General features: G+C 54.7%; 1 protein-coding gene across 1 annotated transcript in view; it reads right to left on the bottom strand.

Moving 5' to 3' along the window:
- Positions 1-263: 263 nt before the first annotated feature.
- Positions 264-23,009, bottom strand: part of ATXN10 (ataxin 10) — a 158,910-nt gene continuing 136,164 nt past the window's right edge. Inside the window, exons 11-12 of the mRNA XM_039235034.1 lie at positions 2,073-2,260; positions 264-1,546 (exon numbers count right to left, since the gene is read on the bottom strand). Of these exons, the coding sequence (XP_039090965.1) occupies positions 1,544-1,546; positions 2,073-2,260 (191 nt within the window). The 3' untranslated portion in view covers positions 264-1,543. The remainder of the gene's footprint in view (positions 1,547-2,072; positions 2,261-23,009) is intronic.

The following is a 23,009-nucleotide window of genomic DNA, read 5'->3' as shown; positions in this document are numbered from 1 at the left end:
ATTGAGAGAAGAAAAAGAAGTGTCTATCGCAGACTTGTTAAAAGGGAAAAGGGACCCCCACTGGTTTTTTTCCTTTGGAGGGCCTCTATTTGAGAACAGGATGTTTAACTCTTTGTGTCCTGGAAAGAGTTTCTTTGTGCATTTTAAATTTTGAAAAAAGGCTTCTTTACTGATGGAATGTCATAAACGAGAGAAAAAAACCCCCAATATTACAGATTACTACATTTCTGGAAGCTGACGTTGCTTCAGAAATAGAGAGTACATTAGCACGTGGGACAACTTTTATTTCATTCTGAACATGCGTAAGCTGTTTTTACAGAACAATTTATGCAGGGCTACAGAAAACTTAGAAGCACTTTACTCTGGAACAATCAGTATTTCTGCGAAACTTCTGGCTGGGTCTTCGCTGCTTTTATTCTGGAAGATTTAACAGGGACTGTGCAAAATCTAGACAGGTTAGCGACACGGCTGTTCAAGAACATTTTACGCATTCATACCTGACCTCGCTCTGGGGCTCTTTGCTGCCTACATCAGTGCTCTGGGCAGCGACACAGATTCCAGTGCTCGTTTAATCCAGCTCCGCCTCTAACAGAAGTATGTGTATAGAGAGAGAAGGACAGAAAGAGACAGATGTAGGTCAGATTAGCTCCTGGTCCCCGAAGCTACTTTTACAACTTCGGGAAGCGGAGCCATGGTGGAAACGTGGAGTGGGTGCTGCAGGCGACAGTGCCTTTGAAACTGAATGAGACGCGGATGCACTTTAATCCCGTGGTCCTGTGCACACAGCGCCCTTGATGGAGGAGGCACGAAAGTGGGGAAGGGGCAGGCATGCGCCTGTGAGAACAATGGGTCTGGAGGTCTGGTTCCCAGGGATTTGGAAAGAGAAGAGTTAATGGCCCGCACACTCTCCCCACTCACTGCCTGTAAGGTCCCCGACGTTCCAAAGGGCTGGGCTCAGTGACAGCACAGCCCAGTCCCTAAAATGAAGAGGGGCCTTCTCTATTCTTCAGCATCTCTCGAATTAATTAGCTGGAAATGAGTCTTGTCAATGTTTTGGAAAGGCAGAAAGGGTGAAAAGAGATTGCGAGAATTAATCACAGTGAGAAACTACTTCAACTGCCTGCCAGAGTTCAGAAAACCCAACGAGCAGAGAAGAAAAGGAATCAGGCTGATTCGCCATCTGAAGGAACAAATGGAATCCAAGCAAATGCCCCGGGTTTTGCCAAATGAGGGATGCACCCTCCAGGAAAAGAATTTATTTCTGCCGCCACAGTAAGTACAATATGCTACTTAAATGCACAATGTAGCCACAGGGACAAAGGCAAACCAGACAGTTACGTTTCTAAAGCAAAGAAACAAGGGAATACTCAAGTTACTTTCACTTTCCAGCCTAGACACATCTACCTCTAGTACCTAAAAGACTCACGTGTTCCTGAATTTGTACTTAACAAATCTTCAAAGGCTGGCAATGTGACCTACTGCAGGAGATGAAAAGTCCATGAAACGCATTCCCCAAATTCAGATACTTCAATGGAGAGTTCATTCACTAAGAAGAGAAAAGAAACAAAATTGCAAATATAACAGATCTATTTATATAATGGATCTATTTATAAGAATCATCCAAGGGAAGACACACACACACACACACACACACACACGCACAGGGGCTTTTGGTCAACAGCTGAGGGAGAAACTGTTCACACAACAAAGGGGCTCCCGGGAAAGCCCACCCCAGCTGCCTTTTCAGGAAAACCCAATTCCCGTCAGAAACTTTTAGACCACATGGAATCTTGACAGACTTTTTCTATTTCTCCCCCACAAACGAGTCTGAACCTCTTGTTTTTAAGAAAACAGCAGCATAAAGCCTGAACAAAACATGATTTGCAGTTAAATCTGGGGCTTCCTTGGCCATCTTAGAAGGCAAAACACTCCCATCCAGGTTCTCAGGAAGGAACCCTCTGCATGGGCAAGGTAATGGGGGTGGGGTGGGGTGGGGGTGGAAGCTGCTTTGTACAGACTGGCCCCCCCCCCCAGCATGCTTCCCCCCATCAGCCCCCCCGCCCCGTACTCACCAGGGGAGGTGTGTCACTGGTAGATTTCAGAATCAGCTTGTCCCCCCTCTTTTCAACTTCAAAACCCATCTTCTTAAGTAGGGAGGCGTCTGCCAGACCCTGCTCCTCCATCTTTGCGATCAAATCTTGGTTCTGACTATTGTCTTCCGTCAGGTTTCGGATGGCGTACACCACCCACTGGGTCAGGACTGAAAGTGAGGTGAAGGAATCTCCCAACACACTTTCCCGACTCGGAAGTCCACACGGGCATGATGGGGAAGGAGGTGGAGGCACACGGCGCGGGTGAACAAGTTTCCCTGGGCGTATGCGCTGGGCACACATCCGAGGGGGAAATGATCAAAAAGATGTGATACACGCCCCGTATACGTATGTCCCACATACGTGTGGGTGATGTCCAACAACAAGGCACAGAGGTGCTCAGCCAGGATCTGCTGAATGAATGAGCCAGGAGGCAAAAGCCTGGAGAAGCCACATCTGCAGGCTATGATCACACACACACACGTGCGTGCACATCTGCAGTCTATGATCACACACACACACACACACACACACACACACACACACACACACACAGGCATGCATGCACGCTGGGGGATGTTACTGAGCCACCGGGGAAAGAATCGGACACCAGGGCACTAGTCGCAAAGATGCCCAGTTAGAAGCAGACAGAGGGCTCATCTCGTCCAGAGCAAGCTCAGTTATAAGTAAGAATTGTTTCCTAGGAGTCGCCATGGAACTTCCCTCATTCTGCCGCATCTGAAAGATGAAGCCAGAAGGCCTTTGAAGGATTTTCTGTGTTTAGTTTGAATACTTGTGCTCTCAAGAAGGCACCTCACCCTCTCGGCCTTGCTGGGCCCCAGCCCTAATTCTGCACAGCATGCACAGCGTCCGTCACAGCAGACGGAAGACGGGAAGATGACAGAATCACTGCATTTACTGAGGTCTTTTATTTAGGGACTGAGAATCGGGAAGCATTAAGTTGCTGCTATATGTCATTCTATAAAAAAACTGCAGAGAAACTGCCAAGGGTACCAATGCGTCTTCAGCGTTGGATCCAGGGACACATTGGAGATGCTGAATACAGGGGGCCTGGCACCTTGTAGTGGTCCGGAGAGAACATCAAAACACCTGGGGTGGCGCCCACACTTTCTCAAAAAAAGAAAGGCCTCCCTGCTCACCTCCCTGCTCACCGTCGGATGGAAGCTGGCAAGAAAAACAAAATCCTTTCCCCGATCACCAGATGTTTCCCGTGCAGGCATTTCTGGTGTCTGAATGGGGGCATCTATGGCCCCAAATTCTACCAGGCTCTTGAGCTTGAAGGGTCTACACTTGTGACCCTGTCCCAACTCCCAGCAGAGTGGTGAGGCCAGTGCTCAGACATTTCTAGCTCCCTCAACTGGACAGAGGAAGCCACAGGAGAAAGCCTGTGGTTCTTTCTTGTAGTGTTTGGGAAAGAAAGTGAATCAAACTATTTCCCTAGTTCAATAAGCTCAAAGGTGGGGCGCCTGAGTGGCTCAGTCGGTTAAGCGTCTGACTATGGCTCTGGTCATGATCTTGTGGTTCATGGGTTCGAGCCCTGCGTCAGGCTCTGTGCTGACAGCTCAGAGCCTGGAGCCTGCTTCGGATTCTGTATCTCTCTCTGCACCTCCTCTGCTCACGTTCTGCCTCTCTCAAAAATAAACATTTAAAAAAAGAAAAGCTCAAAACAAAACAAAAAAAATGGGCCTGTCCACCAAAGTCAGACAAACTGAGGCACAGAAAATATGGCGGTTTCACGTTCAGGACATGTCTTCTCGGGGTTAAAGGGCTGCTCCACCCCAGTCCCTCTGACACCCGTGCTGGCTGCCCCCCCGCCCTGACAAGGTCGTGGAGACCCTCGTGCTCCGTGCTCCCTGGCTCACAGACCGTCCATGCCGGCCAGGCTCTCCCAGCTGTGGCCTCTGGAGGGTTGTCCCTAAAACCACTTGTGAGCATAAATGAGTAACCTGCTCCAGACGGCACAGAACCGGAAGTGTTGGCACCCGGCTGATACTGATTCTAGAATCAGTTGTCTCCCTTGGGTGGGAGAATGTCCCTTTGCCACTTATCTGTCACCCTTCGATGAAAAAGCCCAGGCCCTTTATACGGCTGTATTTCCTTTCTGGACACAGAATCCATACAAATATTCAAGTGCATGAAGGCACTTGAATCATTTTCTGCCCCTTGCCCACAGTCACCGACCCCCCCGCACCAGTGTGAAGGATGAAAATGAGGACCCTGGGTGACAACCACTTCTAACGTGTCAGAGAACTTCTGAACAATGAATCGTCTGCCGCAAGTAATTTTTCTTCCAGAATGACGTCATTCTACAAATTCCTCACTTTTTGTACCACATGGGGAGGCAGTGATCAGGGAGCAACTGAAGAGTGAGCGTAGACAAGAAAATATGCGAGCTTGAGGAATTTTAGTCCATGTGTGGAAGTCCTGAGCGCTAAACGACGGGAGTGGAGCACTGCTTTCTAGAGCTTCCCGTCAATTCACGGAAACAGAACTGAACGCAGGGAAACTGAAGTCGTACTGAAAGCTCCTGAAATCGGGGAGGGGGAGGGGGTGGGGGGCTGGCTTGGCAACGGAGGAGGAGCCCCTGCCAGCCCGGAGCGGCCACAGGAAAGGCAGAAACGAACTGTCATCCAGAGCATCCATGATCAAACCACGTGACGGGGAACAAGACCCGCCAAGGGTCACTGCGCACCGTTCCCACCGGGCGCCCCTCGCATCCAGGCGCTGCTCCTGAACACGACGTCAGTGCTTGCTGGTGTCTCTAGCGGCTGGTCCCCTGCACTGTGTCACCTGGGTGAGCCTCAAGGGCAGGAGCGCCACCGCACTCACGTCTGCGCCTGCAGCAGCCGGTCTGGCTCCTGGCACACGGTGGGCTGCGGGCTCTAAGCCACGACGGTCTGTTCCTACCTGTCCACCCGGGCGCCCGGCGAGCTCCTCAGGAGCAAGTGTGACTGGCCTGCGTTCCACACACGGGGCCGGAGTGCTCGCTCCCACGCCGCGCGGGCGGGGCCGGGGCGGCACAGCGGTGACCCACGGGAGCCGTGCTTTCCCTTCCGGTTCTCGCTGTGGTTTCCTGACTCAGGGCCTTGCAGGGTGCAGAGACCAGATGAGAGGAAACCAATAGAAGCACAAGCCAGGCAAGGAAGCTGCGTGCGTGGGGTCATAAAGGGCGCTGGACAAGGGGCGCCGGGGGAGCTCCCACGCGGCGCAGGCAGAGCTATCACGTGCGTCATGGGGAGGCGGCCAACGCGTCTTGTGAAAGTCCTGCCACAGTAGCCTAGTGGCACTTTGCCCTGGAAGCGCCTGGAAACTAAAATCCTGCCCCCCACCCCCGCCATTCTGCACACAGCAGAAGGGGAGCACAGAGGAGGAGAGGGCGAAGGTCCCCGACGGTCAGACTGGCTGCTCCCGGCTGGGCCAGCACGGCTCCGGAACGCAACGCAGCGGTCGTGAACGTCTCGAGGGACAGACTCACGGTCCAGCCACCCAACAGACAACAGAATACAAGCAGCAGTAACACCCAGAGCAGAAAACGCAGGTCTGGTTTTCCCACAAGTGCTGTTCAGGGACAGCGTGCGTGTTGGGAGAGAGTCTTCTAGATCGTGGAGGGACCGAGGCGGGGAGGGGGGGCCCCGCGCTGGAGTCCGCGCCTCCCACACCACGAACATCAGAAATAACCCAACAGCACCCCCTCCAACTTTTCATGTAAACGCACGTCTCCCATTCTTATAGATGTGAAGTCGTATTTCCTCCTGAAGGGATTTCGTGAGGTTCAAACACGGCGTCCCGAGCCCAGAGGAAAGGCTTGTCTGCGTCCCTGCCCTCGGCGAGCACCTGCTCTCGGGGCTGTGTTGTCCCATCTGTAAATTAAATGCCACACAGACGTGCTCTCTCTGTCCCGATTTCCAGGCAGAAGGCTCGGACACTACCGTCTAGAGGCTCTGACTTAATCATAATTTAAAAAGCCCAAATTTAGCGGCCGTTTCTTTCATAAAATTTGAGTTGAAAAGAGAAAACACTGGAACAGGCCCTTACAAGCGGCGTCTCACGCACGGGCCTGGCTCATGAATATGCATGGCTCCCCTCGTTAGCCGCTGTGAGAGCCGGTGCGGCCCTAGACGGCCCCAAGGTCGCTGGGGAGATTAAAGGGAGTCCCAGTTAATATTCACATTGCCCTCTTGTTCTCTCTAAAGAGACAGACGGAGAGAGTGGGGGGAGAAAATTAAACATCTTCTAAAGTCTAATCCAACCAACACGTGAAGTGCTTCATTGTGAGCCGGCCTTTAGAGAGCCGGCTTCTAAAGTTTCCATAGCTACTGCAAACACGAGGCGTGAGCCTGTGCGCCACAAACCGCCTCGAGAGAGCCTTGCAGTCAGCACTCGAGAGAGGACTCCGCGGGGCTGGCCGGCCCCTCCACAGGGCACTCTGGAGTCTGGGCACAGGCGCGAAGGGGGCAGTGGCAATGAGCGCCCCAGAACTTCTATGCTTGGGAAGCAGAGGCCCCCCCTCGGGCCCGGAGCCGCAGGCCTGAGGCTCCAGAAAGACCCCACTCAGCACCGAACCCCACGGCCTGGGACAGCTCAGGTGGTGAGGTGTCACACGGGTACAAGACTGCAGGCCGGGAGTCAACACGATCTAGAAGACTCTCTCCCAACAAGGACGTGACTAAGTAGCAGGGTGATGTGCCGAATTCACAGCAGAGTCAGGGAGGTAGAGCACTGCAGTCGCCAGTCCGATAAGGAAGGCTGGCTCCGTCTAGGAAACGCAATATCCGCTCAGTTCTCAGAGTCAGCGGCGCCTGTGTGCCCGAACGCACGGCCCGGGGGACAGGGACTCCATTCTGGTCGCCGTTCCAGCTCTGAGGCTGGAAAGTGGTTGGCAAATTAGGGCCTGTGTTTTTGTACTGATGCAAGTTAACAATAGTTTTTACATTTTTAAATGGTTTGGGGGGGGGGGATCAAAAGCTACTAACTTGTGATGGATGAAAATGATCTGAAACTCAAATTTCACTATTCATAATCAAGTTTTACTGGCACTTTATTCACGCCCACTCATTTACCTACTGACTAGGGCTGCTTTCATGCCCCAGCGGCTGGGCTGCTCGGGGAGCTGCAGCAGAAGCTGCCTGGCTGGCAGAGGCGAAAATATGTACTAAACTTAGACCTTTACAGAGAAGGTTTGCTAACCTCTGGCCTAGAATGTGGAAGCACCACTAAATATTTGTTAAATGAATAAATGAGCTTTTAAAAGTACTAGCATTGAAAGACTTAAATTATTAGGGCGCCTGGGGGGCTCAGTCGGTAAAGCGTCCGACTTCGGCTCAGGTCATGATCTCATAGTTCGTGAGTTTGAGCCCCGCATTGGGCTCTGTGCTGACAGCGCGGAGCCTGGAGCTGCTTTGCATTCTGTGTCTCCCTCTCTCTGCCCCTCCCCTACTCATGCTCTTGTCTTCTCTCTCTCAAAAATTAAATATTAAAAAAAAGAAACACTTACATCATTTAAATCAAAACAACTTACGTGTGTTAAAAGATTCTGATGTATGTATACATACCACATATGTCATATCTATAAAGTGTCATATACTATAGATCTACAGACGCACACTACACCCATCTATATTTAACATGCCATATGTAACATGCATATAACAAATGTAGGTACTATATACATAGGATCTACATTTAATTTTTGCTTTCAGGATACATTTTAAAAACTATTTTTAGACAACAAGTCCACTTACGGCATGGGGTCTGTGTACCGCACAGAGTATACAAACCTTTTACAAGGCTGGTCTGGGAATACGATGTTCAATGAGGCAAACCTACTTCGCTAGGGTTTCGGGTTTCCACAAAAACCATGGCATCACCTGCCATGTCATGATATTGAGGTCCCTGTAATATAAAATTACGGTTTTGCTAAAGATGAGGATGCTTTCAAGTAACTTCGCATCTAAACTAGTATCTTCAACGGAATCGGTAAAATTGAAGAATTTTTCAGAGTGTAGCAAAGTAGTTCAGTTTAAAGTGGTTCTGAAAACGCTTTCCCTTGCCAGAAAACAAAATACTTCTAAATATGCCAATTCTGTCAGCCAAAGAACCACACGCATCGGAAAGGTGACCGCTCTTCCCGCTGCAGCGACCTACTTCCACGCAGGTCGGAGAAGCTGCCCGTGTCGGAGGGTTGCGTGTCCTGGGGGCCCCGTTTCCTGGGTCTGCACCAACCTCAGCCCTGCTCTTCAAGTATCCACTTTCTGAGGGGAAAAAAAAATGGTGTTTCCCAAATTGCTACCCAGGGACACCTGGGTCCCCCACCCCCCTGCCCTGAGGCCTCTGCTGAAGGACAAGAACCTTGTCCAAACCACAGAAGACGTCCAAGTGGAGGTGGTGAAGGAGGAAAAGCTCACAACTCCGGGGCGCCTGGAGGGGGGGGCGGCGCCGAGCTGTGGACACACCAGGGATGGCAGCGGGGGAGGCGGCCGGGACACACCTGGAAAACACGGCCACCGTTCCCTCCCTTCCCAGGGCAGCACATGCTTTTCCCGCACGGGCTGACTTGACCTCCAAGTGCCGACATACTTCCCTTCCCTTCTGCCTTCATCCACCATAATTATCTTTTGCTCTTAGCCCTCATTATGTCATTCAGCTAACTACACACTCTTCTCCTTCAGGAAACTAAAGCAGAAGTCCCTGCCGTGCGGATTCTGCCCGGGGTCCCCCTGCGTGGTGCTGGAAACCAGAGTGTGCCCAAGACCCACCACAAACCACCCATCTGGCTCCCTCTTCCTTCTCCAAATTGTCGGTCTATCTGGTGTCTGATTTCCCTCCGCACTTTTGTATTTCGACACGAGGGAACAGCTGTGGTCCAAGCGCCCCAGCGCCGTGGATCCGAGCCGAGGGAGGCCCTGCAGCGTGTTGCGTCCCCGCGGCCCTGACAAACGAATGCGCGCCTGCTCTCTCATTTGCCAATTCCTGGCTAATTGTGGATCCTAAGAGGGGCGGTGAGAAGATGAACAGAAGTGGGTGGGGGGCGGCAAATAACTGCCAGGTTGGCAGATTACAGGCCACAGCCCAGAGGATATGAAATAATACTTGTGTTTATCACGAGCTCCAAGAAGGGGCAGTTTCCGTCTTCCCTGCAGGAAGGAGCCATCGCATTCCGGGCCTCTCAATCCCCAGGGAACTGGGGTGCCACGGGAAGAGCTATAAGGACCAATGAAGCAAACGGCCCAATTCTGACAGCACTGTGTTGGACGTTTTACTCCCGGGCTGAACCCAAACCAGCACCTTCCGGGTGATTCTAGAACAAAGGGCACATTCTCTGTCCTCGGTCGGCACAACTGGCTTTCCCGAAGTGGGGCTCCTACGGGGGGACCCGACGCTCCCCACCTCCCGGGCCTCTGTGTCCTCAGCACCGTCACACACACGTGGGTGTGGTCTGTCTCCTGCTCCCCCTCCCCTGGCTGGGTTAGGAGTGCTCAGTCCTTGGCAAATCCCACGTGTAAGAGCCCGAGCATCCACGATGAGCAAAGTAGGAGCAGCTGGGCTGCCCATCTGGCAGGGGGGTGGCGGAAAGAGCACACCCCCGCCCTCCGTCACCACAGCCGCTCCCCACTCCAGCAGCCCCTGTGGCCAAGCGAGGGTCGCGCGGCAGGTAGCTCAGATCCACAGGGTTTTGGTGGCAAAGGATCCTAGGGCCCTGGAACTAATTCCGTACATGACACAGTCTGGAATCATTTTACCAACCACTTAAAAGCACAGTGCGGTCCAGGGCGGTCACAGCTGGCGTCCGCGTCACACGACAGGTCTCGGGATCAGAAACAACCGCCACCACTTCTAACTGAAACCACACCAAAGGCCTCTGGGGCCGTGAAGTGGTTCCATGTGTAGTTGGGGCCGCACTCCAGTGTCACCTCTGGGACTCCAGGCGAGCCCCCGCGCGTCACGTCCCCGCAGCACCAGGCACACAGCGGGCACGGAAATGGAGCGGGAAGGACTCCTCCAGGGCCCGTCACGCTGGGGGTCCCTCCTCCCGGCCCTCTGCCCTGGTGCCCCTTCTCAGGCCCCCGTCCCCAGGCGAACCTGACTCCTCCTACAGGGCGACCACCTGCTGCTGGGACCGCTGGCCAAGCCCCGCAGCTCCCGGCGGGAGAGGAGGGACACTTCCAGCAGCTGCCTGCCTCCTCTTGGCTTCCACGCACTTGGACTGTGACCGAAGACACACGTGCAGACGCCCGGCCCCGTGCGAGCGAGCCTGGCCTGTGTGCCGCAGGGGAGTGGTCGTCGGGAAGATGCGTTTTGGACACAACAAACTTGTAAAGAACAATATCACCCCGGTGCTGTTCCAGGCACTCAGGCCTCGCAGCTGCACTCTGCGGCGGGTCCTGACGAGAACACAAGACACAGAGGCTCACGCTTGCCTGAGGTCACACGCCCTCAAGTGGCTGAGCCGCGGTGGGAGGTGGCCTCCCGGAGGCAGCGCCACCACGCTCAGACCCACAGGATAAAAGGAAATGGGTGCTGGGGCAGATGGCTGCAGGCCGCGCACAAGCCCCATGGCATGGAGAAAGGTCTGGGGTCCCCCGTGTGGGTGCAGAGGAGAGAGCAAGGGCGGACCGTGCAGCGGACGCAGCAGACAGTAAGGAGCCCGTGTTTGATGCCAGTATGATTAGAACCCATGTCCAGAGCCAGGGCGCTCTCCGGACAGCCATGTGGAGTGCGGTCTGGAGAGGCAAGTGTGGGAACGGAGGCCCATGAGGAGTCCGTCGAGGCCAGAGGAAGGTTCTGGAAAAGGACAGACCTGGGCTCAAATTCCAAAGCTGCCGTGTCCTCAGACGTGGGACTGTGGTCAGTTCATACAGCTGCAGCAGGTAAAGCTGGCTGGGTCACATGTGAGAAGGGCGGGAGGGGATGGGTGCTGTGGGTCTTGCCCAGCACCCGGCACACCTGAGAGATGGCGCGGGACCCCAGACGTGCTGTGGAGCCCCGGCCCCTCCCTCAGGCCTGGACTTGATGACCCTTTGCCTCGGCTTCTTCATCAGCAGGGGGAACAAAACCATTCCCTGGCGCATCAAATGACAGCATGGGACTGGCACGAAGTCCTGGGCCCTGGAGTCAGAAAGTGCAGGTTCTAAACACCACACCGGCTGCTCACGAGCACAGAGCCGTGGCCCGTCATGAAACCTTTCTGCCTCAACTTCCTCCTCTGTAAAATGGGATAATGACAGGTATCTGCCTCACAGCGGTCACGAGGTTTCAGCAAAACCCTAATGCCAGGCGTCAAAGAGGCGAGTTCTGTCAGACACACGTGCGGCTGCTCCCGCAGCTGCCATAGGCGCTCAAAGGCCCACGAAGCCGGGCCGCAGCTGCGGGGGTCAGACAAAGAGCCAGGTCACCTCTGTCAATAAAACCTCGACCTTTTCAGCTGTTAGAACCAACCCCTTTCCCAGCTGCCATCACCTGCCCCCCCCTCGCCAGGCACCTGTGACCGTCCGACGCACCCCTGCAGTCACAGTTTCCCAACCGGCATCAGATGCCACACGTGGGTCTTGTTAACACATCACCATTTCTGGACTTCTCTCCCTTTCAACTTTCGACCTGAGGACAGAGTGAAGGGGACCGCCAGGGAGGAAGGGGCAGAAGCAGTGTGCGTGTGCGAGCCCCTCTGTATACATACTCGGAGGCAGCAGATAAGGGTCCGCGCCACAAACAGGCTGGTGCCACAGTGGTCCTGACCTTCCTGGAACATTCTGTGGACAGCGGCACGTGGTTACCCATGGTTATCACAGCCGCGATGTTACAGGGCAGCATAAGATGAAACCAGAAAAAGGGGCCGTCCTTGAACTGGGGTCACAGACGGCCTCTCTCGAGTATGAAGTATTTACTCCGAGCTGGAAGAACCAGTGGGGGTTGGCCAGTGTAGACAGGGGCGATGTCCAGGTAGAGGGGCAGGAGATGCTAATCCGGGAGTGGAGCGAGCTGGGGGCACCAGGGAGAGAGAAGGCCAGTGCTGGGGGCGTGGGGGTGGGGGATCAGGAAGGGCTGACGTGTCTACGGCCCAGGAAGACATGGCCCCACTCAGAGCGGCACTTTCTACGTGCCCTCCCGTCGTCAGGGACTGAAGATGAGGTAAATCAGATGCCACTTGGTTTCAGGGAGCTCACAATCAAGTACAGGTGGCACAGCCAGCCAGGGCACGTCACCAGGTCCTGGGGACACAGAGGACAAGCCAGGCCAGCGTTCCTTCCCAGGAAGCCAAGCGCCCATCCTGGAGCTGCCCCCCACCAGACCGCAGGCTCGGCAAGAGCGGGGGGAGGCGGTGTCTTTCTGGGTCGGCCCTGTATCCCCAGTGGCAGGAACAGTGTCCGCTGTGTACTTAGCAGACACCCAGGGAGCACACGCAGGACACGCAGAGGATGTCAAGACCATGACGTCCTGGTAATCACGACAGTTTCGTATCAGGCAGGGACAGCGGGAGGTCAACGTTATGAACAGAGAGCAGAACAAAGAGCCAGAGCCAGAGTCAAGGTGGTGGGACAGTGGCGTGTGACAAGGCGGCCCTGCAGAGCCGGGGGCAAGGAGGGCGGTCCCCGCCGGGGGACAGCGGCACAACCACACGGGAAGACGGGAGCCCTGAACCCCTACTGTGTGTGCCCCGTAAGTAAGAATCGGCTCTGACAGCGAAGCTTCCGGTGAACGCACAGGACACTCTTACAGCCTTGGGGTCCTCAGGGAGACCCCAAACCACTAGCCGTGCAGGGAAGACAAATCCCACCCACGCGGCACACGAGTCGCATGGGAAGCCTGCTCCGGAAACTGCCAGGTGGGAGGTGTCCCAGAGCCCTCCAGAGGGTCATCCGGTAACAGTTCCAAGGGCGCGTACGTGTGCTGCCCACGGGTCCACTCACGAGGGTTTGGAAGGGGCCAAGCGGAGCGCACGTCGCAGGAAGGCCCGTGCAGGAGTGCGGCGGGGTCGGGTGGGGACCTGGGTTGGACGGGCACCGGGAGGGCAAAGCGTGGCCGCACTTCTGTCTGCACCTGGGCGCTGGCTACCCGTGTGCGCGCGTTAGTGTCTGTCACAAGCAGTGTGTGCGCACACCCTCTTGCCACGTCCCGCTAATCACGCTCCATTTCAAGACATGAACAGACTCAAACACTCAGGGCGATGACTGGGGTCACGGTGAAGCGTGGGCGCGTCCGCCACATGCCGGTTGGGATAAGACACACTGACCCCAGCAGCCCCCACTTCCGAATCCCGGGGGAGCTGCGGTCCCGGTGGGCCACGGATGCTGCCTGTTGCGCGCGGCCCGTGGGCCGAGCAGCTGTGGGACAGAAGCAAGGCGGGAGGCGGTGGCCGGGGCCTCAGCACCATTTTCTTCCTGGAAACCTGTTAGGATTTCCTGGCACTTCCCAACCACACAGAAGAAGCGCCTTGATGAGAGCAGTGCTAATTTCTAGAAGTGCTTTCAGAGAGACAGACAGAAGTCATCCTGTTTCTGACATGATCTGGTTTCTCCCAGAAACTGGGAAGATGCGTTGATTTTTTTACAGGCTTTTCCGGTCCCTGACCAGAAAGTGTAAATCGTTACCTGCACAGAGCCATCATTCTGTGGGCTTCGATAGGAACGGAAAATTAGGCCACGAACCAAACACGAAGACAAGAAGAATGTCTTGTAAAAAATAAAGCCGGGCACAGTCCTGTGAAAAAATCTCAAGTGCAGGGCGGGGCCCTGGTTTTGCTTCCGTCCACCCGCGAGGCTTTTTCATAGCACGGGGCCTGTTTTCAGCTGCACTCAGTTAACCCTGAAGAAAGGGCCTGTCCACTCCCCAAACGGCCTTTCCCGCAGCTTGGAGAAACCCAGCTGCCGCGGCTGCCACGGCCAGGCCCAGCCCTGTGCCCCCGCCCTGGGGGCGGGAGTGCTTTGCCTCGACCCCGGGGAGGAGGCTCGGACCAGAGGCCGGAGGGGCTTGGGAAAGGGGGTATCCGGAAGTGAGCTTTATTTTTATATTTTCCGGATTTGTGCGAGCATCTAAAGGAAGGGGTGAGGCGGGTCCCTAAAGCCATGAGGGCCCAGAGGCCTCCCTTCCCCTTTGGCCACCACGCCTCCCTCCTGGGACGCGGCCCCGGGTCCCCTCCAAGTTCCTCAGGGGCCATGTGGTTCGTCGACAGACACAGCAGGCTCGGGGCGCGTGCCGGTGGCTGGTGTGGCCCTCCTCCGTCCCCCCCCCCCCACTGGTGCTCTGTCCCGAAAGTGGCCTCTGCACGTGGCTTTCCCAGCCAGCCTCCGCGCAGAGGCTCAGCCTGCGGCTTCCTTCGCGTGGTCAGCTGGACTCACCGAGGGGCTGCCTGCATTCCTTCCGCCAGAGACTCACTCACTCGCCCGGGAGAGTTTGGTCATCTGTTTAAATCTGTCGGTTCTAGAAAGTGGTACAGAGAGCACCACACTTCCCGCTGAGAATGGCGACCTCAAATCACGAGCGCCAGGGGTCACTGTCCCCAGTGCTTCAGTGCCTGTGGCGCGTCCCCGCTCTGACCAGAGCCTTCTCTGTCACTGCTGGGTCTGACCGAGGTCATTTCAGGCCACAATCCTGACGTTAGGGGTCCTGTTCCCTCAATGCCAAACTTCTCTCAACTGTTTACAAACCACGTGGGCTGTACGGCAATGGCGTTTAAGTGCAGCAATCTTAAAGACTCATTTATTAACATCCTCGACACATCCCACACTGCTCTTTTTAATAAAGGGAATGCAAAAAGAGAAACCGGCAGATATTTAATTTTGTAACAGAATATATACATCCAGTTAACTACTGCTACTACCACTTACTCAGTATGGACCTCGTGCCAGGACTGCGTACTTTTCACGTGGGTGGTCAGTGGGGTCTAAACTCAGCAACCCTTTTGAAGGCAGACCTGGCCCTCGGGGACGCGGTGCCTACCAACTGCCCCTGGGCTCACACGCATCTGCCAGTGATGCCACTTGCAAATGCCATCTGGGGACACAGCGGGGTGAGTCACCAAGCACTCAGAGGGTGTCCAGGGGGGACGCCTGCCAACTCTGAGTGCAGACTGCACAACTCTTTATCTTGGGTCATGAGTTCGGGTCCCACGTTGGGCAGGGAGAGTACTTAAAGATAAATAAACAAAAAGGTCTCTTGGTGACTGGTAAACCTTCTGGAATATGCTTTCAAAAGGAGTACAGACTGCTCTGTGCAGAGACATGGATGCTGTCACACATGTGAAGTCTAGGCTGACGTTTTGGACATTTCTTCTTTCTTTCGATTTTGTTTTTGTTTTTGTTTTTGTTTTTTTTTTTTTGGTGAGAGAGAGAGCACGTGTGTACAAGCAGGGGGAGGGGGCAGAGGAAGAGAGAACTGTAAGCAGGCTCCATGCTCAGCATGGAGCCCAACGCAGGGCTCAATGTCATGACCCTGGGATTATGACCTGAGCCTGAGTCAAGAGCTGGACGCGTTGACTGACTGAGCCACCCGGGCGGCCCTCAGACATTTATGATCAGACCGATGGGAGATAGCAATGTTCTGAAACACAAGGTCAAGAGTTACTAAACCTCTCTTCATGCTCTTCTCCATCCTGCAGACAGGCTGGGACAGGTGCAGAATGGCCACAGTGTAAGCATTATGTTAAAGCGATTTTGAAAAACAAGTTATCTGGTCCATCCAGACAATGAATGCAATGCTCAGCGCAGGATGAGACAGTCATGGGGGAAACGGAAATGTGGAGCGCTAGGTGAGGACGCCAGTCTGAAGAGGCTGCCGTGTAATCCCGACACGTACGGGACGTTCTGAAACGGGTATTAACTACGGAGATAAAAAGATCCGTGTTTGGGGTGACTGGGCGGCTCAGTCGGGTAAGCGTCCGACTTCAGCTCAGGTCATGATCTCACGGTTCATGGTTCGAGCCCCGCGTCGGGCTCTGTGCTGACAGCTCGGATCCTGGAGCCTGTTTCAGACTCTGTGTCTCCCTGTCTCTGCGCCTCCCCTGCTTACATTCTGTGTCTCTCTTTCCTTCTCTCTCAAATATACGTAAACATTTAAAAAAAAAAAAAAGCACAGTGTGTCGTCTCAAAGCCAGGTGACTGCAGTGATGGGCCATCCACGGAAGTGGCTTCCATGGCCACTTTCACACCACTTCCAGTGTGACGGCGGCCCTGTCCTGGTCCCTGTGCAGGGTGGGTGCGTGACAGTGGGCATCACATCACGGGGTGGGGGGACAGACTCTGTTTCCCAGCATGAGAATAAACCTCAAGCAATCTTGCTCTTTTATTTTAATCTTTATTTTTGAGACAGAGAGAGAGAGAGAGAGAGAGAGAGAGAGAGAGAAAGAGTGAGAGAGCAGGGGAGGGGTGGAGAGAGAAAGACACAGAATTGGAAGCAGGCTCCAGGCCCGAGCTGTCAGCATAGAGCCTGATGCGGGGCTCGAACTCATGAATGGTGAGTTGCTGACCTGAGCTGGAATTGGACACTAATGGAAGGAGGCCCCAGGTGATCCCGCTTGTCCTATGAGTCAAGACGCCGCAAACCCTGAGGCACTCCGACCTCTGAGAGGGGGCGCAGCTGAGCGAAGCAGGCTCAGCGAGACAAAGCCTGAGGACAGGCCTGTGCAGGGGTGGGGGAGGCGTGCGTGTTCTCCCCTCTGGGCGCCCTCAGACGCCTCAGCCTGCCAGACGCAGAATCCGTGTGACTTCTAGCCTCTACTGTAGAGATGTGAGAAATCTGCCTGCACCTGAAAAGGGCAGCAGGCGCGGTTACAGCTTGCAGAGTTTGAGTCTCACTTTAAAATGGTCTATTTGCCAAAACACCTGAAGGAGGAAGCGGTCCCACTCTGTGAAAGCCTCATTCATCACGGTGTGGGGACTCCTCCAGCCCTCCGGCCGGGGGGACCAGTTGCTAGGATACCACAAAAGCCACACAAACAGGCGTTCTTTCCTCTTTCACTTTGAATGGTTCCATTTAGATGCATCCTTGTGTGTGTGTGTGTGTGTGTGTGTGTGTGTGTGTGCGCGCGCGCGCGCGTGCATGGGTGTGCGTGCTGGGGCGCTGGTGGCAGCCTGGGAGCGGCACCCACGCACTGTCCGATCCTCGGCCATGCTAGGTGCTGTCACATGGGGCCCCAGGGAGGCCCCCCCGGACCCACAGAGCTGTGTGCGAGCACTGGTCTGCTCTGGTCGCCGAGAAATAGTTGGTCGGTATGTCTTCAAATGCACGAGGGGAGGGGTAAGAGAATCAATGAAAGATTTAAAAAAACAAATTAAATCACTGGGAAGCTAAACCAAAAGTTCGTCTTTTTAAATGAAAACCGCATTAAGAGTGTTTCTCAAGAACGGAACAAATAATCACTGTCTGTCAGCTATTTCATGCTGGGCTCTCAGAAATAAAGAGAACGTGGCTCTTCCCCTCAGAAGGATTTCCTAGCCGCTCACTGCATTAATGTTAGGAGGGCAGCGTAAGGTATTAGAAGCCAAAATGAATCATTTTGTGAGTACAGCATAAGCACCCCTTTGGTGTGGAAATGCACAGATAAACCTTCACGAACCCCACCGAATCCAGCCAGCTGCGACCTCCCGAAGTATTCCAGACCCTTCCCTGAATGGCCTCCCTCTGGCTGCTGCTGGGCAGGGCCAGACACAAGCCGGACCTCCTGGTAAGAAAGTACAGAATCGGGGCGCCTGGGCAGCTCAGCTGGTCGAGCATCGGACTGCTGATTTCAGCTCAGGTCATGACGCCAGGGTCGTGAGACTGACCCTGCATCGGGCTCCGTGCTGAGCATGGAGCGTGTTTAAGATTCTTTCTCTCTCTCTCTCTGCTACCCTCCACTCTAAGATGAAAAAAAAAAAAAAAAAAAAAAGAACAGAATGGAAGGTATTTCCATCATTTCTTGAGAAAGTCCAGAATTTCCAAACTGCGCAGGAGAATGGTGGAGACTCCATGCGGTCCTGTCGGAGAGAGGCTGTGCGGCACACTTCCCATGTGTGCGTGCGTGTGTGCGTATGAGTCCTGTGTGTGCGTGTGTGTGTATGTCTTGTGTGTGTACGTATATGCCCCGTGTGTGCGTGCGTGTGTGCGTATGTGTCCTGTGTGTGCGTGCGTATATGTATGCACATATGGACATACAATTCAGAAGCTTTCCCTCCTGTAACAGCTACTTAAGACCCCACATAAAAACCTGTGGTTTGGAACACACTTCGGCAGCCCTCCCTTGGATCCGTGGGGTCCAGTGTGGAGTGTGTGCCAGGGGTGCAGATGCAAGGGGACACGGACCCCCGCCCCGGGGTGGGTTTTCCTGGGGGGGGGGAGGAGCTGTACAGCAGGGACGTCCACGTGGCGGGCTCCTGGAAGCACAGAGCACCACAGCTGACCCATCAGGACGTGCTGCTGCGCTCCGCTTGGTCCCGGAGCTCATGGAAGAGTCCCCGACACCTAGGACTAAGGTTCTAGAGAAGGAGGGAGAGGAACAGGAGGGGTCCATCCCAGGATGCAGGGGTGCATCTTGGTCACCCAAGGTGGCAACAGCGCGCCAGGCGGGACCACGTGCTAGAAGTTCAGTAAGATCAGTGCAGGCCTTCGTACCCGATGCGGCTGAATACCCACAGGCCCCGGAGACAGTCCATTCCAGAGGCACGCTGGGAAGGAGTGAAGGAAGCATGCATGTGCGAGTCTAGACCCTGAACTCAGACAAAGCGCAGGCCTTGGAGTCGGACACACCTGGCCCTGCCCTCCCGTGCCGGGTGGATCTGGACCGGCTGAGTTGAGGAACCAAGTCCCTGAGCTTTGGGTTCTCGGGTGGAAACTGGAAATGACAGTTCCCAAGGAAGAGAGTGGTTTTAAATACCACGCAAGACGACATGTGGGAGGGGCCAGCACAGGACGTGGGTACGTGGCGAACCCAGTCGCGGATTAAAAAAACGTGTGTGTAGTGCAACAGATGTACACGCATCTGAGGGCACGTCTCCTCACGCGGATGTGTCCCCGCAACTCCATCTAGATCAGGATTAAGAGCACGCCCAGCACCCCACCCTGGAGGCCCTTCTGCCCCTCCCCTGGTAATGTCCACCCTCCGGGCTCCACACCGGGTAGAACAGACCACAGACTTATCCCTTCTGCTCCGGTGAGTACTGGGGTGCTCCCACCTGGGGCTACTCCGTGTAACTCTGCTATGAGGGCTCCCGCACGTCTGGGGGACACACGCGTGTGCTCCTCTGGGGGAAGTACCGGGAGGGGCACTGTGGGCTCCCAGGCTGGGGGGGGGTGGTGTTCGGTGCTAGGGGGCGTGGCCAAAACGGTTTCCAAAGGGATCACTCCAGTTTACAGCGCCACCACCACCCTTGCCCTCCCCCGATGCCGTCAGCCCTTTGCGGTAGCCGATCCGGCGGGTTTCTCAGTGCGGGTTAAATCTGCATTTCCCTGAGACTAAGGATGCTGGGCTCTGTCCACAGGGGTACTGGCCATTTCCTTCTCTGCCTTTCGCACAGAGGTCTGTGATGTGCACTGATGTCTGTGAACAGTGCAAGGTGGGTAGTTGGTTATTTTCTCTCCCCATCCTGGATGCTGAATGAGTCCAGCACCGTTTACGGAAAAGGCCAACCTTTTCTTGGCGAGCTGCAGGAGGACCTTGGCGGCGTCACTGGGATCCTGCTTTTGTATTTTCTACTCTGTTCTCTGATATGGTTTTTATTAGCGTTATTATTGGAGTCTCTCCACTGATTCACAGTGCAATCACAGAGGAAAACTCACCTCTCTCCTAACAGCAGCTCGAATAGGTACCTGGACCAGAACACTCACAGGGTGAAAAACTATGTGCTGGGCACTTTACAAACACAACGACCTTTCACATCCATCACGACCCTGTGAGGGTGGGGCCTGCTGTATAAGCAAAGGAGCCAAAGCCCGCAGAGGGTAAATGCAGTGCTTACAAGCCGGGAGGGGTGGGGTGGGTGAGGCGTGGGCGTGTGGTGCCCGGGGGCTGTGCCCAGTGCCACACTTCCTCCACACGGGTCAGGTAACGGGGGAAATACGGTCTCCTTAATATTCCTGTAAACCACTTGCTACATTTCTGTACACAAGGAAAACTTACAAATAATGTGTTTTAGTGCTAAAGAGGGGGCGGACGGAGGGAAAAAAGAGGGAAAAGAACACAAAAAAAAATTCCTTAGTCTCTCTATGCCTGTCCTCTCCCCCTCCAACAGAAACAAAACAAAACAAAACAACCCACATCAAGGATGGCTGATGAAAACACAGATCAAAAAAGAATAAAAGAAAAACATTTCAAATAAAACTCCGTGGCTTCTATTTGGAAGCAACGACAACAAAAAACCTCACTTGCCGCAATAAACTGACAAACAAGGAGCTGGGTCTGTGGCGGTGGGGCTGGAATTTTCCAATGGCCTCCACGACCATGTCATCACTGTGGGTGACCCACAAGCGAGCGGGCGAGGGGACAGCTGGGCCCTGGCTGGGCTCGTGCCCCCGGAGCAGCTGTGGGGGGGGGGATGGGGGGATGGGGGGGACTGGTCTTTACGGCGAAGCGCCCCTCGACGTGCTGTCCCTTCCGGGAGACTGGAGATCCCCGCGGATCTCCAGAATCTGCCTGAGAATGGAGCCCACATCCTGCGTTCCTAGCCTGGGGGTGGGGCCCTCAGCCCAGGTTTGCTCGGACAGGAAAGCCAGCCTGAAGTTCACAATCCCTGAGGGTGGCCAAGAAAGTGGACGTCTCACAGGGTCCCAGTGATCTACGGGGACCGAGGACGGCTCCCCACAGGGCACAAGGCCCCACTGCCCATCCCACGGGGCACGGTTAAGTACAAGCACACGGCCAGCCTTCCCCAAGGGATCAGAGAACGGACAGGTTTTTTATTAAGTGAGACTTACTGCTGGCACGACTCCTCGTCTAAACTGACCCAAAATATCTACTGACTTTTAACACAAAATACTGAAATCAAAGTTCAGTAAAAACCTGGCCGGTGTTAATTAGAAGAGGGGCTGGAAACACTATCACCGCGAGCAGTGCTTACTTCATTCACAGAACAATCTAGAACCATAGGAAAATTCTTCTTGTTCTGCCCACCGTCCCTATTCCCACCACACACACACACACACACACACACACACACACACACACCTCTCTCCCCAGGCTGCTGTGTGTTCACTGTCCTACCCACGTGTCTAGGTGTCTAAGAAGTACTTACTGGACACTTACGTGTCAAACAGTGGCATGTTATACTGGGGTGACAAACAGGAAAAAAAACGGTCACTGCCCTCACGGAATGCACAGGCACCTCATGGCACCTTGTGACGAGCCGACAGGCAGGCTGCACAAGGGGTGACGGCACCCCGGCGGGGCTCCCGCAGTACCTGGCCGAGGAAGAGGCCGAGGGAGCTGGGCACCCAGCCCGGGGAAGGCTGGCCCAGGGAGAGCAGCTCAGGCGAGGGGTCAGCGCAGGCAACTGCCTGAGGTGACTGCGAGGTGCATGTGAGAAACAAGAGGAAAGTGTGTCCGGAGAGCGCCGGCGGGGGGCAGGGGTGGGGGGAGAACAGCTCTGGATAAAAATGGGAGAGGAGGCAGGGGCGAGATCACACGGGGCCTCTCGGGATGTGCTGGAGACTCCGGGTGGCTCTAAGCCCAACGGGCCGTCCTGGGCGTGCTGCAATTGGGCGTGTTTGTGACAGATGGTATGGGGGCAGGGAGAGGCCAGGGGCAGAGAGGGAGGATCCTATTTTGGTTTCACAAGATCTCACTGAACGGATGGGGAGTCCGTGTTTCCTGGACGCCCCGAGGGAACAGGAGGCAGGAGGCCACCGCGGAGCCAGGCCGGGGTGAGCCGCGCGTGAAGGGGATGTTGGCGCTGCAGACGGAGGGAGGTGCACGGACGTGGGACATGTTCCAGACAGAGAGTCAGTAAGATGTGGTGACACGTTAGTGGCAGGAGATTGAAAAAGAACCAGCATTGTGAGGGCTCCCAGATTTCTGACCTTAGCGACTGGACGGATGGAGATATTCTCCCAAATACCGGGAAAGGGGGGAGCAGTTTTATGGAGACATAATGGTTCAACTCTGGGCGTGCTGGGTTGGGAATATCGGGAAGACACACGAACAAATGAGAGAGCTTTGTCTAGACTGAGTTTGGGAGCCACTGACAAAGAGGTATTTAAAGCCATCAGAGCACCCAGAATGCAGCTCCATCTCACCATCTCCATGCAGACTGGCCCAAGCCGTCTCCTCTTGCCTGGATGATCCCAACAGCCTCCCTACGGGATTCCCTGTCATTCCGTGGGGCCAGAGAGTGGCACGGGAAGGGCGTTCACCAAACACGGAATGAAGAAAGGAAGAGAAGGGTGGGGCTCCTTAGGGGGAAGATGCAGGCTGAGGTGAGCACTCCGGGGTCCGGAACATCGTCCAGCAGGGCTCCAACACTCAAACGCTGTGTAGAAGAGGAAGCAACAAAGGAGCCAGAGAAGAAGGACCCAGAAAGACATGAGGAAAACCTACAGAATGATCGTGGAGGCCAAGACACAGGCAGTATGTTAAGGACAAGTGATTAATTCTGCTGGACTGAGTTTTAACACGGTAAGAACAACAACATGGCCCTGGTCTCCTGGGAAGACGGTGATGACCGGCCACAGGAAGCAGAGGATGAGGCTTAGGAGTCTGTTCACTGAACTACACTCCCTTTTGAAGACCCACTGGATTTTTTAAAAAGACACAAACCCTCAAGCACAAAAAGAAATTCAGAGGCTAAAAGGCAGACAGAAAAGAAGAAACAGGGCATTGGCTTATGGCTGTGTAAGGGGCTCTAGCAACTACCTTAGCAAACCCAAGAAAGCTGATCCTAAGTGGGCAATGAAACAATTTGCCTTGAAGAATCCCTCAAAGCTCAGATGTGGGTGACC

The sequence above is a fragment of the Hyaena hyaena genome, unplaced genomic scaffold, assembly GCF_003009895.1.
Source record: "Hyaena hyaena isolate Hyena2069 unplaced genomic scaffold, ASM300989v1 scaffold_4, whole genome shotgun sequence".
Lineage (NCBI taxonomy): Eukaryota > Metazoa > Chordata > Mammalia > Carnivora > Hyaenidae > Hyaena > Hyaena hyaena.
The sequence above is the reverse complement of the archived record's forward strand: the minus strand, read 5'-3'. Positions and strand labels throughout refer to the sequence as shown.